The sequence below is a fragment of the Biomphalaria glabrata genome, chromosome 1 (genome assembly GCF_947242115.1).
Source record: "Biomphalaria glabrata chromosome 1, xgBioGlab47.1, whole genome shotgun sequence".
Classification (NCBI taxonomy): domain Eukaryota; kingdom Metazoa; phylum Mollusca; class Gastropoda; family Planorbidae; genus Biomphalaria; species Biomphalaria glabrata.
Genome location: NC_074711.1, coordinates 46,107,233 through 46,120,727, shown reverse-complemented (window position 1 = coordinate 46,120,727; position 13,495 = coordinate 46,107,233). Strand labels below are relative to the sequence as shown.

At 41.7% G+C, this 13,495-nt stretch overlaps 1 protein-coding gene across 3 annotated transcripts in view; it reads right to left on the bottom strand.

Annotated features, from left to right (window-relative positions):
• The window catches only part of LOC106065773 (COUP transcription factor 2-like), a 44,930-nt gene extending 35,629 nt beyond the window's left edge, over positions 1–9,301 (bottom strand). The window contains exon 1 of one of the 3 annotated variants that reach the window (XM_056039764.1): positions 9,042–9,301. In XM_056039764.1, coding sequence (XP_055895739.1) covers positions 9,042–9,216 — 175 coding nt within the window. In that variant the 5' untranslated portion in view covers positions 9,217–9,301. Of the gene's footprint in view, positions 1–4,160; positions 6,070–9,041 lie in introns of those variants that run through there. The other 2 variants (XM_013224674.2, XM_013224675.2) reach the window with 2 other exon arrangements.
• Positions 9,302–13,495: the final 4,194 nt, after the last annotated feature.

Sequence of the window (13,495 nt, the reverse complement as noted above, 5' to 3'; positions counted from 1 at the left end):
CTACAGCTGACTTTGGAAGGTTTGCAAATAGGGCTAATGTCACTCGACTACAGCTGACTTTGCAAGGCACAGAGCTCGAGCCTTCGTTCTAAAGCCGCGCGTGTTTTCATAGATCCCAGAACGTTATACAGAGACCAGACTAAAGAAAGTGTTTCTAGTTTGTTTGTTTTCTTTTTCTTATGATGAAACAACCCTCTACCAATTGGATGTTATTGTTTCGACATCGAGATATACAAGCACAATCTAAAATTATAGACATCTAGAAGTAGACACATGATATAGATGATGATTTAGAATTATTAATTATAGACCATTTGTTCCAGATCATTACAGAACTAGACGCGACACTGCTGGTCAACAGTTTCAGATCTTGTGATACTTCACCATAAAGACATATGAGATTGAATGCCGAGCCAGAGTTGCATATACCGGTACAGTGAAACAACATATCTTGTTGGTGTGACTTTTCATGTTTAGGGTTTAGAGCTATGGTGTGTGTGGCTGTGTGCGCGGGTTTCTGATGTAACCAGAAGTAACATTATGGCAGCGTCTTTCGTAGTAGAGATTATAATTGGGGCGGGTGGGGGGGGGGGGTGAAAGTTGAAGTTCGGGGGTAGGTACAAGCAGGAGATGAGGGACAGAAAGACAAGTGACAGAAAGACAAGTGACAGAAAAACAAGTGACAGAAAGACATGTGACAGAAAGACATGTTGTGTGTGAGTTGTATTTTGTTACAAAAGTTCAAGACCTAGATCACTTGTGTTTCTACGTAAGTCTACACTGAACTCAAAAGCTGCGTCAATAGAAACGTTTGTAATTTTTTTGTTTTAAAATAAAGGTTAGTTCAAGTTTGATCTAAGTTTAGAGATGTATCCTCCTAACATCAGTTTAGTTATACTAGCAGCGGATATCAACTCTGTCAAGCTGTGTATTCAATATATCAATTGTTAGTTACACATTATTGACATTGCTACCACATACAAAATAACCCCCTCACATAACGTGTAGCTTAGTGAAATAACGACTTCGGACTAATGTCTAAGGGTACTAGCTCACACAGAAGGCCTTGTACGGCCGTATGTTGCTCTCTGGTCTTGGATAACTGTACACTATTACATCTAGAATCTAGATCACTACGGACGGCCTGGGTTACAGCGCGACCAGTTAGCCGAACAAAGATCTAACACGAGGGGTGGGAAGGTCACGCTGAGCTGCTAGCAGACGTAGTGCACATTGATGTAAACACACACACACACACGCACATATTTTTTTTTTATCTAAGTCCGACATTTGCTTTGAGACGCTGTTAATCAAGGCCAGCCAAACTTTGAACTCTGACCTGGCGGTTTTGAGAGTACGTTATGACTGTAGACATTACTTAAGACATTCATTTTACGCTTACAGTTATGAATGTAGAGATTACTTAAGACATTCACTTTACGCTTAGCGTTATGAATGTAGACATTACTTAAGACATTCACTTTACGCTTAGAGTTATGAATGTAGACATTACTTAAGACATTCACTTTACGCTTAGAGTTATGAATGTAGACATTACTTAAGACATTCACTTTACGCTTAGAGTTATGAATGTAGACATTACTTAAGACATTCACTTTACGCTTAGAGTTATGAATGTAGACATTACTTAAGACATTCACTTTACGCATGGTGTTAAAACGTTATCTCTACACTTGGCTTGGAACTTAAGTTTACGCCAAATCTTCGATCGTAGTATGTTATATAGGTGACACATCTAAAGTTGAATGAAACAATCATCTAAAGTTGAATGAAACAATCATCTAAAGTTGAATGAAACAATCATCTAAAGTTGAATGAAACAATCCTCTAAAGTTTAGTTCTCGGCCTGGACTTGAGGGCTGCTCAAACTGTTTGCTTACATTTATCACCGACTTGAAACGAAATGGGGCACCGCCTAAATGTCTGCTTGTTGTAATGTTACGAGCTTAGGATTGACGCAGTTTGGTGACACTTTGCCTTCAGTTAAGGGACTTTGGACTCTTGATATGACCGGTCAGAGCGATTGTATAAAATAATAAAACTCGATTTTGTGACAAATGAAAGAATACCTTTTTTTCTCATTTCCATTATAATTTACTGTCTGAAGTCTACCATCACATTACTATAAAGTCTACCATCATATTATTAGTCTGAAGTCTACCATCATATTACTAAATTTAAGTCTACCATCATATTATTAGTCTGAAGTCTACCATCATATTATTAGTCTGAAGTCTACCATCATATTATTAGTCTGAAGTCTACCATCATATTATTAGTCTGAAGTCTACCATCATATTATTAGTCTGAAGTCTACCATCATATTATTAGTCTGAAGTCTACCATCATATTATTACTGGCTACGTGTATAGTATTATGAGCATCGAATGTACTCTTATACACAATGAATATTACGCGATCCATTGAATCAGTGATGCCCAACCTTATTCGATCTGCGGGCCATTTTAATTTCCAACACTAGTGTCGCGGGCCACATGATGGAAAAGATACAAAAAAGTAATGAAATTGACCTGAAACTCTTTTATTTGAGATCCTAAGATCTAGTACTTACACCGAATTATTGGGATATATTTGAATTTTCTTTGTACGCTTCAGAAAATTGCGTAAGTTCTGTTTATGTTTTGTTGTTATTGGTTTTGAATACAGCCACACTTTTCTTTCTCAAAACAAACATGTCGGCTAGCATGGTATGATGTTCTACAAAAAGTAAATTCTATATTCTGAGTCCTATTTCATGAATACACTAATGTTAAATGCCTTGGCTTGGTACAAATCCAGAAGCCTAACGTAGGTAAAGATACATTTTCAACATTTTTTTAGGGTGGGAAGGAGTAATTTTCTATATTTTGTACCGACATTTCGGCGGACCTGACGGAAGCACGTCACGGGTCGGATCTGGCCCGCGGGCCGTATTTTGGGCATCACTGCATTAAATGGAGTGGCCGCTTTTAACACAAGAAAACTATCTATGGAGAAGGCTTACATTCATTGTAGTTGAATACACTTATGAGTCTTATTAAACTTGTTATGTACAATTATACAATGTGTATTTGTTAGCGAACACGCGCCTGCTCCTGTGGTCAGTCATGTTCTGCAAGCTAGTGCACATCAAGCAAGTGTACGCATCAAGCAAGTGTACGCATCAAGCAAGTGTACGCATCAAGCAAGTGTACGCATCAAGCAAGTGTACGCATCAAGCAAGTGTACGCATCAAGCAAGTGTACGCATCAAGCAAGTGTACATGAGATTGCATTATAGGAAAGAACTACTACAGTAACAAGAAATGTTTCTTTCAAGAGATTCTTAAATTCACATTGAAGAAAACTTTTGGTCTGCATGCTGTCAGTGTTCTCAGTAATGGTAAATAATATCAAATATTAAGAGACACTGACAAGTGTAAAAAAGATGTGAGAATTTCGAGTATAGCCTTGATCTAAATAGGATCGCTATTGAATGTTTTCACACCTAGAATTAACCAGATCCAGAATGGCGCTGTATTGACCAAGTGTTACTTGACTTTGATGGATTTTTTATATCGTCTGCAGCACCTTGTTGTCTAGCAACTACTAAGACAAGAGCTGTATCGTATCGTGTCAACTACTAAGACAAGAGCTGTATCGTATCGTGTCAACTACTAAGACAAGAGCTGTATCGTATCATGCCAACTACTAAGACAAGAGCTGTATCGTATCGTGTCACTGAAAGCAAGCCTACTTGATTGGATCTGTCAATTTAATGTTTATTTGACTAACCGTTAAACACTATTGAGCGGCATTAAACTATTTTACAATAACGTCAATTTAAGTGGATATGTGTGAACTCTATATAGAGTCTATCTAATTCTAGATAGATCTACATAGAAATGGATATAAATCTAGTATAATATGAATTTTGTGTGATCGTTAGATAATTCTGTAATACAATATTTTTAATATGACCTAAGTAGCGCTGTACTTGTGAGTTTTGTAAAATGACTATTGAATTTGACCGCTGTATTTGTAAGCACTATGCAGCACCTCTAGTGCATTCAGGCTTACTAGTTAGTATGACCTACTATTTCTATCTAGTCTAACCGGTGTATGCTTGTGGTGTATTAGCATTGAGTGACCCACACTGACCTGCGTCCCACCTACCTTCCCTCCTCATGCCAGACTTGAGACATTTCTTCAGCCTACAATACTGGCACTGGTTCCTGTGGTGCTGGTCAATGGGGCAGTTACGGCTACCTCTGCAGGTGTAGGTCAGGTTCCGCCTGACGCTTCTCTTAAAGAAACTCTTACATCCCTCACACGTGAATTGTCCGTAATGTTTCCCGGAACTTTTGTCCCCACACACGACACACTCAATCTGCTGCTTGTTGTTGTTGCTCTCGGACATGTTGGAGTTAGGGGTGCCCCCGTTGTGGTGGTGACCGCCTGGAGGAGACCCTGGGGGCTCCACCGACACGATCGAATTGCAAGTGTTGGGTGGCACGGTGGCGCTGACCGGTGGTTGAGGTGGTGGGTGTCCGACTGAGGTTATCAAAGGTCCGTGACCGACCAAGTCTTCACTGGGTTCTCTCCAAGGAATAACGGGGGGTTGTACAGGGGCTAAGTCCAGACCACGCACAACACTGACCGCCATCTAGTGTCAAATAATACCTTAAGTCGGAATTCCGTCGTCGCTAGTAGTCCAGTAAACAAAATGAACTAGAAATAAAAGTATCACTTGCACATGTAAACATCTAGAGCTAGTTACACTATCAACACAGTAAGTGAGCTACACAGCGAGTCTATGCACAGAACACATCAGTTATCAAACTGCTACCAGCCGACACACAAAGTACTGTGCTGTAACACTTCCAAAGAGAAGGGAAAAAAGTCTCCGATGAAATGTTATCAGTAGAAACTCCGTTTAAGAACACAACGGCACTCTGGCCTATGTTGAAGTAACTCTCTCCTCGATAGTCATTAGAGAGGGGTGGGTGGACGGCGCTGAATAAACAAAGCACCAAACAGATAGGTCTGACTGGTACAGTTGTGGGCTGCTTCACACCTCGGTGAGGTTAGTACTAGTGGGCCGTATAACGTGCAGTGGCCAGGCCTAACGGTACAGGTTGTGATCTTCGACACTTCTAGTTAGTCAACTGACGTGCCGCTTGGGTTGTGCAACCCTTATAAGGGCGGACGGTGTCAGAAGGGTTCATGCCAGGAGCCGAGGACTGACAATTAGAGGGCTTTTGGTCGTGGCCCCCTGCGACTCCGGAGGAAGGCGGGGGGGCGCTTCCCCCCACAACGTGGGACGGTGGTAGCTCATTGGCTGGGCTGGCCTAGTCACTAAATCTCCCGGCCTGACGGATGGTAACGGCAGTTAGTTCTCCGCCCGCCTTCTAGCGGCTGTGAGTAACGCGGGTCAGGCTAGAGACGGGCCAATCGCATGGCGGATTGAGAGGGCCGGGACTTAAACGAGTCGTGGCGGTTACCTCCCACATCTCGTCATCTCTGACATTGGCACTTGTCTGGCACTGTCACAAACTGGTTAATATCTTCATGGCACCTACGTGTGACTTGACCCTAGAGATCTAATGTCTACACCAAGATATCACAGATGTGATACGCTTGACTGAAGAAACTGTGCTACATGTGTAATAGACCTACTTTCATATTTATGGGGGCCAGTAAACCCATTGTAGAGGTCTTCTGTTAGTTAGGCTAGGACTTAGAGGTCTTATTGGCTAGGTCGTGTATGCTGCCTACTGAACTCTAAACAAGGATTATAGAGCGATATACTATATACTTTAGGGCTCTTTAGCCATAAGAAGTACTCTTCCAAATGAACCACTAAACGAGGTCACCAATAGATGCAGTCGCCTATAAACATGGCGGTATCTGGCAGAAGTGGGGGTCTGGCAGAAGTGGAGGTCTGGCAAGTGGGGGTGTTAAGACGTCTTTGACTTTGTTAGGTCAGCTCTTAGTTCACTTGATGTTTCGATCGAGTCTTGAAATGTAAAGTAGTTTTTGAAATGTTGTCCTGATGTCCCGATGTCCTGATACAATGTCTTGATACTTCGCCACTAACTCAATGTCTTGATACTTCGCCACTAACTCAATGTCTTGATACTAAGTCAATGTCTTGATACTAAGTCAATGTCTTGATACTAAGTCAATGTCTTGATACTAAGTCAATGTCTTGATACTAACTCAATGTCTTGATACTAACTCAATGTCTTGATACTAACTCAATGTCTTGATACTAACTCAATGTCTTGATACTAACTCAATGTCTTGATACTTCGCCACTAACTCAATGTCTTGATACTAACTCAATGTCTTGATACTAACTCAATGTCTTGATACTTCGCCACTAACTCAATGTCTTGATACTAACTCAATGTCTTGATACTAACTCAATGTCTGATACTAACTCAATGTCTTGATACTAACTCAATGTCTTGATACTAACTCAATGTCTTGATACTAACTCAATGTCTTGATACTAACTCAATGTCTTGATACTAACTCAATGTCTTGATACTAACTCAATGTCTTGATACTAACTCAATGTCTTGATACTTCGCCACTAACTCAATGTCTTGATACTTTACCAACTCAATGTCTTGATACTTCGCCACTAACTCAATGTCTTGATACTTCACCACTAACTCATAAATAATATCATGACAGACAAAGACGTTATGTTTAGATGTCTTATATTACCTGAGCTATGTCGCCAGACGTCTGAGTATCTCAGTGCTGTGTTTTCATAGTGTTACTGTGTCATGGCTAGTATCACTGTGTCTTGTCTAGTATCACAGTATTGTGACATAAAACATCGTGTCTTAACAACTATAATTTAACATTTTTTACATTGACCATGTCCTAACCAGAACTTTTTTGAATATCTCTAATGGCACCAGGGCACATACTGCAAAAGGTCCCTCAACTTAGAAGAAAAAACACTGGCTAGAAGAAGATCCCATATGACCACTTAAAGACGAGTTGATATCTTCATGGACAGAAGACGTTTTCAAAATATCAAGAGTACAAACTAACCGAGCTGAAAATAAACAAGCGGGAGCATGGATGTTTCAAGCAAGAATATATCGCACTGGCGCAAGAATATATCGCCCAGGCGCAAGAATATATCGCACTGGCGCAAGAATATATCGCCCTGGGGCAAGAATATATCGCACTGGGGCAAGAATATATCGCACTGGGGCAAGAATATATCGCCCTGGCGCAAGAATATATCGCACTGGGGCAAGAATATATCGCACTGGCGCAAGAATATATCGCCCTGGGGCAAAAATATATCGCACTGGGGCAAGAATATATCGCCCTGGGGCAAGAATATATCGCACTGGGGCAAGAATATATCGCCCTGGGGCAAGAATATATCGCCCTGGGGAATGAATATATCGCCCTGGGGCAAGAATATATCGCACTGGGGCAAGAATATATCGCACTGGCGCAAGAATATATCGCACTGGCGCTACTTTTCAAACGAAAGTCTACCTTTTAGCATGACAACTAATGAGAAACGAAAGAAAACTTGAAGATAATACATGACAACTAAAACTTGAAGATAATACATGACAACTAAAACTTGAAGATAATACAAGACAACTAAAACTTGAAGATAATACAAGACAACTAAAACTTGAAGATAATACAAGACAACTAAAACTTGAAGATAATACAAGACAACTAAAACTTGAAGATAATACAAGACAACTAAAACTTGAAGATAATACAAGACAACTAAAACTTGAAGATAATACAAGACAACTAAAACTTGAAGATAATACAAGACAACTAAAACTTGAAGATAATACAAGACAACTAAAACTTGAAGATAATACAAGACAACTAAAACTTGAAGATAATACAAGACAACTAAAACTTGAAGATAATACAAGACAACTAAAACTTGAAGATAATACAAGACAACTAAAACTTGAAGATAATACAAGACAACTAAAACTTGAAGATAATACAAGACAACTAAAAGATATGGCGCAAATATTTCTAGTCACACACACACACACACAAAGAACTCTTTAACAAATATGCACGCACGCACGCCGGCACACACGCATCCAATGTAACTGGCGTACAAAAAAGTCAATCGCTATTCAGTAGAACGCCACGTCGTGTTCCAGAGAAAGTCCTGGCTCTTGAGTGTTCCAAATGTCCCACCCCTCTCCTTGTTTTCCCCCCTCCTCCTCCGCGATGAGGATCACTGGAAGAGGAGAATTAGTGGCATAACTACAAGCAGTGGCGGCACTCGATGGGAGTGTTGATAGGGTCACCTTTTATCGGAACATGATGACTTCAACGAGAACAGGAAACAATCAGACCAGATCAAGTTTTTTGAGAATATTTTGTAACTATCAAAACTCTGAGCCTGCCTGTTTAGTGTTTGCCTGTCTAGTTCAATCCACTTAGTGCAATCAGAAAAATTAATTTTGAAATAATACCAGGACACAAAAGTAGTTTGACCCAGGACTGGTCTAGTTTGACTGATGGACTGGTCTAGTTTGACTGATGGACTGGTCTAAATTTATTGGTGAACTGGTATAGTTAGACTGATGGTCAATTTCCATTTGACTGATCGACTGGTCTGATTTGACTGAGGACTGGTCTAGTTTGATTGAAAGACTTTTTTAGTTTGACTGATGGTCTAATTTGATGGATTTACTGGTCTAGTTAGAGCGATAGACTGTCTTAGATTGATTGTTGGTTTGGTTTAGTTTATTTGATGGACTGGTCTAGTTTTACTAATGGGCTGGTCTAGTTTTGACTGATGAACTGGTCTAAACTGATTGGTGAACTGGTCTAGTTTGGCTATAGTATTTAACGAATGTGAATGCCATAATATTATAGACTTATTGAACATAATTTATTTATTGAATTCAAACTATAGGCTTAAACCACTCTTGTACAATTTATAGCGGTCTCGTTACTATTGTTTTTGAGTCTGTCTGTCTGTACGTTCTAACAACATGTTGAACCTCTAACCTGAGTCTGCCACGCCACTGGATGTCCTGGTGCTGAGTCTGCCACGCCACTGGATGTCCTGGTGCTGAGTCTGCCACGCCACTGGATGTCCTGGTGCTGAGTCTGCCACGCCACTGGATGTCCTGGTGTCCAAGTGGTTTCTCTTCACGCTCCTTTCAATTCTGTTTGTTAACATCTTCTTTCAATTAATCCGGGAAAGAAGTAGGTCATTGGGCTGAATGCACAATATCATCGTAAGCCGTGGGGTGATCTGCACTGCACATAAACCATTACGATGAAGTCAATGTGTGCCAAAGAGTCGACAGGTTGACGTCTGACCCTTGTGTGTCTCGCGCCACTTGTTGGCGTGACGTCAATGAATCCAGGTTTTACAGTAACTGCGGTTCATTCAATCATTCTGCCCCTGTGACCTCGCTTGACCTTGTTACGTAAGATGCGCACAAAGTCGTGGCCCAGGTCGGCACTGCGCCAAGTGGTGTAGGTGTACAAGTTACAGGTAAGCTTAGCGGGAAGCCAACCAATCCGATCTCTTGGTGGCAAACGTGAACTCCGCGGCTAACGGTCAGTTCTTGCTGGTAGATTCCAATAGAGTGTCAGTGACAGAAATAGTCTCTTTACAGTGAAGTAGAAGTGAGAATGAATCGAATAAGTTTTTGTCAGAAGTAAGGGCTTAAGACTTGTACTTTATTACCTAGTGTCTTGTAGAAATTCAGGGCAGTACTATGACAAGTGTATGTTTATAGTAATTTGTGAATAGCAGCATATTTTTGTACATTGAAATTTTTTTATTGGGGGGGGGGGGTGTCTGTTCTTCATCTCAAAATATTCGTGTTTTTTTTTACCGTTTTCGTTTCGCCTTTTGAAATGAATGTTTCGCCTTTTTGTTAATTAGATCTCAATGATTTTATTTCCGATAAACTTTCATACATTTTGCAAATGTCTTTTATCACATTGAGTCTTAAAATGATGAAGATTTGATACATTGATATCAACATTTTAAAATATCTGTCCAACTAGAGCAGACTCACTCAAAGCCTCCACCCCACCCCACTATCAATAGATTGACAAGAAATTATTGATTTAAAAAAGAAAGTGTCCCAAACATTACTAATAAAACCACTACATTAAAACAGTCTCAGTCCTTAGAACTCACCAAACTGTAATCATTAAACTCTCTACACTCTACACTAAACATCAGTGATGCCAACCTACGGCCCGTGGGTCATGTCAGGCCCCTGGAGTTATCCATAACGTATGACTACACTGCATGAAGTCCTGGAGAGTCGGTGGATAGGAGAGTCGGTGGATTGGAGAGTCAGTGGATTGGAGAGTCGGTGGATTGGAGAGTCGGTGGATTGGAGAGTCGGTGGATTGGAGAGTCAGTGGATTGGAGAGTCGGTGGATTGGAGAGTCAGTGGATTGGAGAGTCGGTGGATTGGAGAGTCAGTGGATTGGAGAGTCAGTGGGTTAGAGAGTCAGTGGATTGGAGAGTCGGTGGATTGGAGAGTCGGTGGATTGGAGAGTCAGTGGGTTGGAGAGTCAGTGGATTGGAGAGTCGGTGGATTGGAGAGTCGGTGGATTGGAGAGTCAGTGGATTGGAGAGTCGGTGGATTGGAGACTCAGTGGATTGGAGAGTCGGTGGGTTGGAGAGTCAATGGATTGGAGAGTCAATGGATTGGAGAGTCAGTGGATTGGAGAGTCGGTGGATTGGAGAGTCGGTGGATTGGAGAGTCAGTGGACTGGAGAGTCAGCGGATTGGAGAGTCAATGGATTGGAGAGTCGGTGGATTGGAGAGTCGGTTCCATTAGATTGATCACTGGACGATGTTTTGCTAAGTGCCGCCACAAGCGTGTTGGAAATTTTTGTGACCTTTAGAATGACACCAAGGACTCTACGCAAAGAGATGCACGAGTAAAGGTTTATTTCTTTTCCCATCCGCTGGAACAAATAGAGGCGAAAAGCCTTTCCAATTGTACTGGACCGGCTGGTCTTTGGATATTGGAGATATGAGGCACTTTTAATCAACACGAGGCAATTTGTTGTTCTTTGGCTCTTTCTTCAAAATGATTGAAAATATCATAGAAGCATTTTTGTGTTATAGCTTATAATGTATCTAGGTAAAGCCAGCACTGTATGTGCCCATGAAGCAGAACCCCAAAAGCAAAATGGAACATTGGAAGATGTTAGGCATTAACTTTTCACGAAACGTCTTTACATTAAAAGAGAAGTTTGTGTGTGTGTGTGTAAGTGAGAAAGAGAGGGAGAGAGAGAGAGAGAGGGAGAGAGAGAGGGAGAGAGAGAGAGAGAGAGAGGGAGAGAGAGAGGGAGAGGGAGAGAGAGAGAGGGAGAGAGAGAGAGAGAGAGGGAGAGAGATGGAGAGAGAGAGGGAGAGAGAGGGGGAGAGAGAGAGGGAGAGAGAGAGAGAGAGAGGGGGGAGGGAGAGAGGGAAAGATTTACAATTAACATATAGGTAAAAAAGTAAAGTTCCCATTCAGACCTTGCGATCTATAAGGGCAGATGATGTAAAGGTCATCTGTTTCTGTGGCCCACGGTTAACGAGGGTGCCATGTGGCCAGCACAACGACCAACCGCCATTACGTTTCCCCAACTAATGTCAGGTACCCATTAGAGCTGGATGGACCCAGAGGTCCCCATTAGAGCTGGATGGACCCAGAGGTCCCCATTAGAGCTGGGTGGACCCAAAGGTCCCCATTAGAGCTGGATGGACCCAGAGGTCCCCATTAGAGCTGGATGGACCCAGAGGTTCCCATTAGAGCTGGATGGACCCAGAGGTCCCCATTAGAGCTGGATGGACCCAGAGGTCCCCATTAGAGCTGGGTGGACCCAGAGGTACCCATTAGAGCTGGGTGGACCCAGAGGCTTAAGATCACGAAATTCAAAATCCAAGTCTTTACCGAGATTCGAACCCAGGACCCCGGGTTTGGAAGCCAAACGCTTATATAGATATAGGGTGAAAGGGTGTGAGTGTGTGTATCTAGTATGCACTCCTGCACACAGCTGTACTGGTATACACTTCTAACAGTCCGAGGTCAGTGTGACTTTTGTGCAGATATTTTCCCACACATGATGCCTGGTCGTGAATGAATGACCAGCGTCCAGTATCGCCGGCCGAAAGATGACATGACTAAAGGGTTGACCTGTGGTCAATCTCCTCCTACCCCTACCCTACCGCTGAATGAGAATAGATAAGAGCCTCCACCCGAAGTAAACAATAGTTTTTGCCCTTGTGACCTTGCAAGGACACGGGCTTTTTTTTCCTTACAAAAAAGGGGGAGGAAGTGACCACTGGTCAGCGTCCGAGTGACCGTGAGAGCCAGGAGAAAGATGGATCGGTCCCCGAGTTTAGAATATTAGAGTCCCGGAGTGTGGGAGTATTTGCAAAGCAATGTGTTGACACAGTCGGTACTGGATACAGGGACAAATAATGAAGATGGTATTAGGGCGCTTGTTCAATGTGGCTTCTGTGGGGACGGAAAAAGATGGCGCCCTTTCATGGAAGAATAATATAAAGCATGACCGGGGGGGGGGGAGGTTAAGTGGGTCAGAAAATATTTCACATTCTTCCAGTCATTTAAGTTTAGTACGGGGGGGGGGTAGAGGTATATAGTGCAAAACTAGTTGACCAGATGACCTTTGATCATTTCACCTGACCACCTCTGAACGGTTAGACCTACTATTTAGAGTTTCAGTAAATTAAATTGACAAATCATGTCACGACCCTTAAAGCAGTGTGCTGAGATCTGAACAAGTTAAGAAGCAAAATAATATATCAACTAGTTTACCCACGGCGTAGCATACGCCGCTATTTTGCAGGGCCGGCCTTTGGCCACTGCAACCTATGCGACCGCAGTGGGCCCCGCACTTTCATAGGACCTGCGCTAATTCTAAGTGTAAATTATTAAATTAAACCATTATAACAAATTTCTCACTCCTGAAAATCTTCTGAAATTGTAAAATATACGAAAAAGTCCTTAAAATATACAGAAATCATTAACATGTTTTAAAACCTCATTCAAATCTCCTGAAATATATAGACAAAAATTTTCATTTTGGGGTGTCATTCGATATGGAAAACTCCTATCCTAGGCGCGATAAAAAAAAACGGCATTATGCAATACCCGTAATTGTGGAATCTGGTGAAAGAAGCTTATCGCGCCTCAAACTAATGAAGAATTACTTGAGGTCAAAAATTCTCGTAGATTGATGCATTTGGTAATCCTTGTATTGAGCGTGATCTATGTAGGTCTTGTAGGAAATAGAATTTTTACGATATACTCTATCACTTCGCTACACGCAAGGCTCGTAAAGTAATTCTTTACGTAGTAAAGAATAAATAAAATACGAATTTATTTAAATACAAACTCTTAATTTTCACTTATTATCCGTATCCCTACCCCGCGAAATCCGTTTCGCAATGTCCCCACAATGGGAAG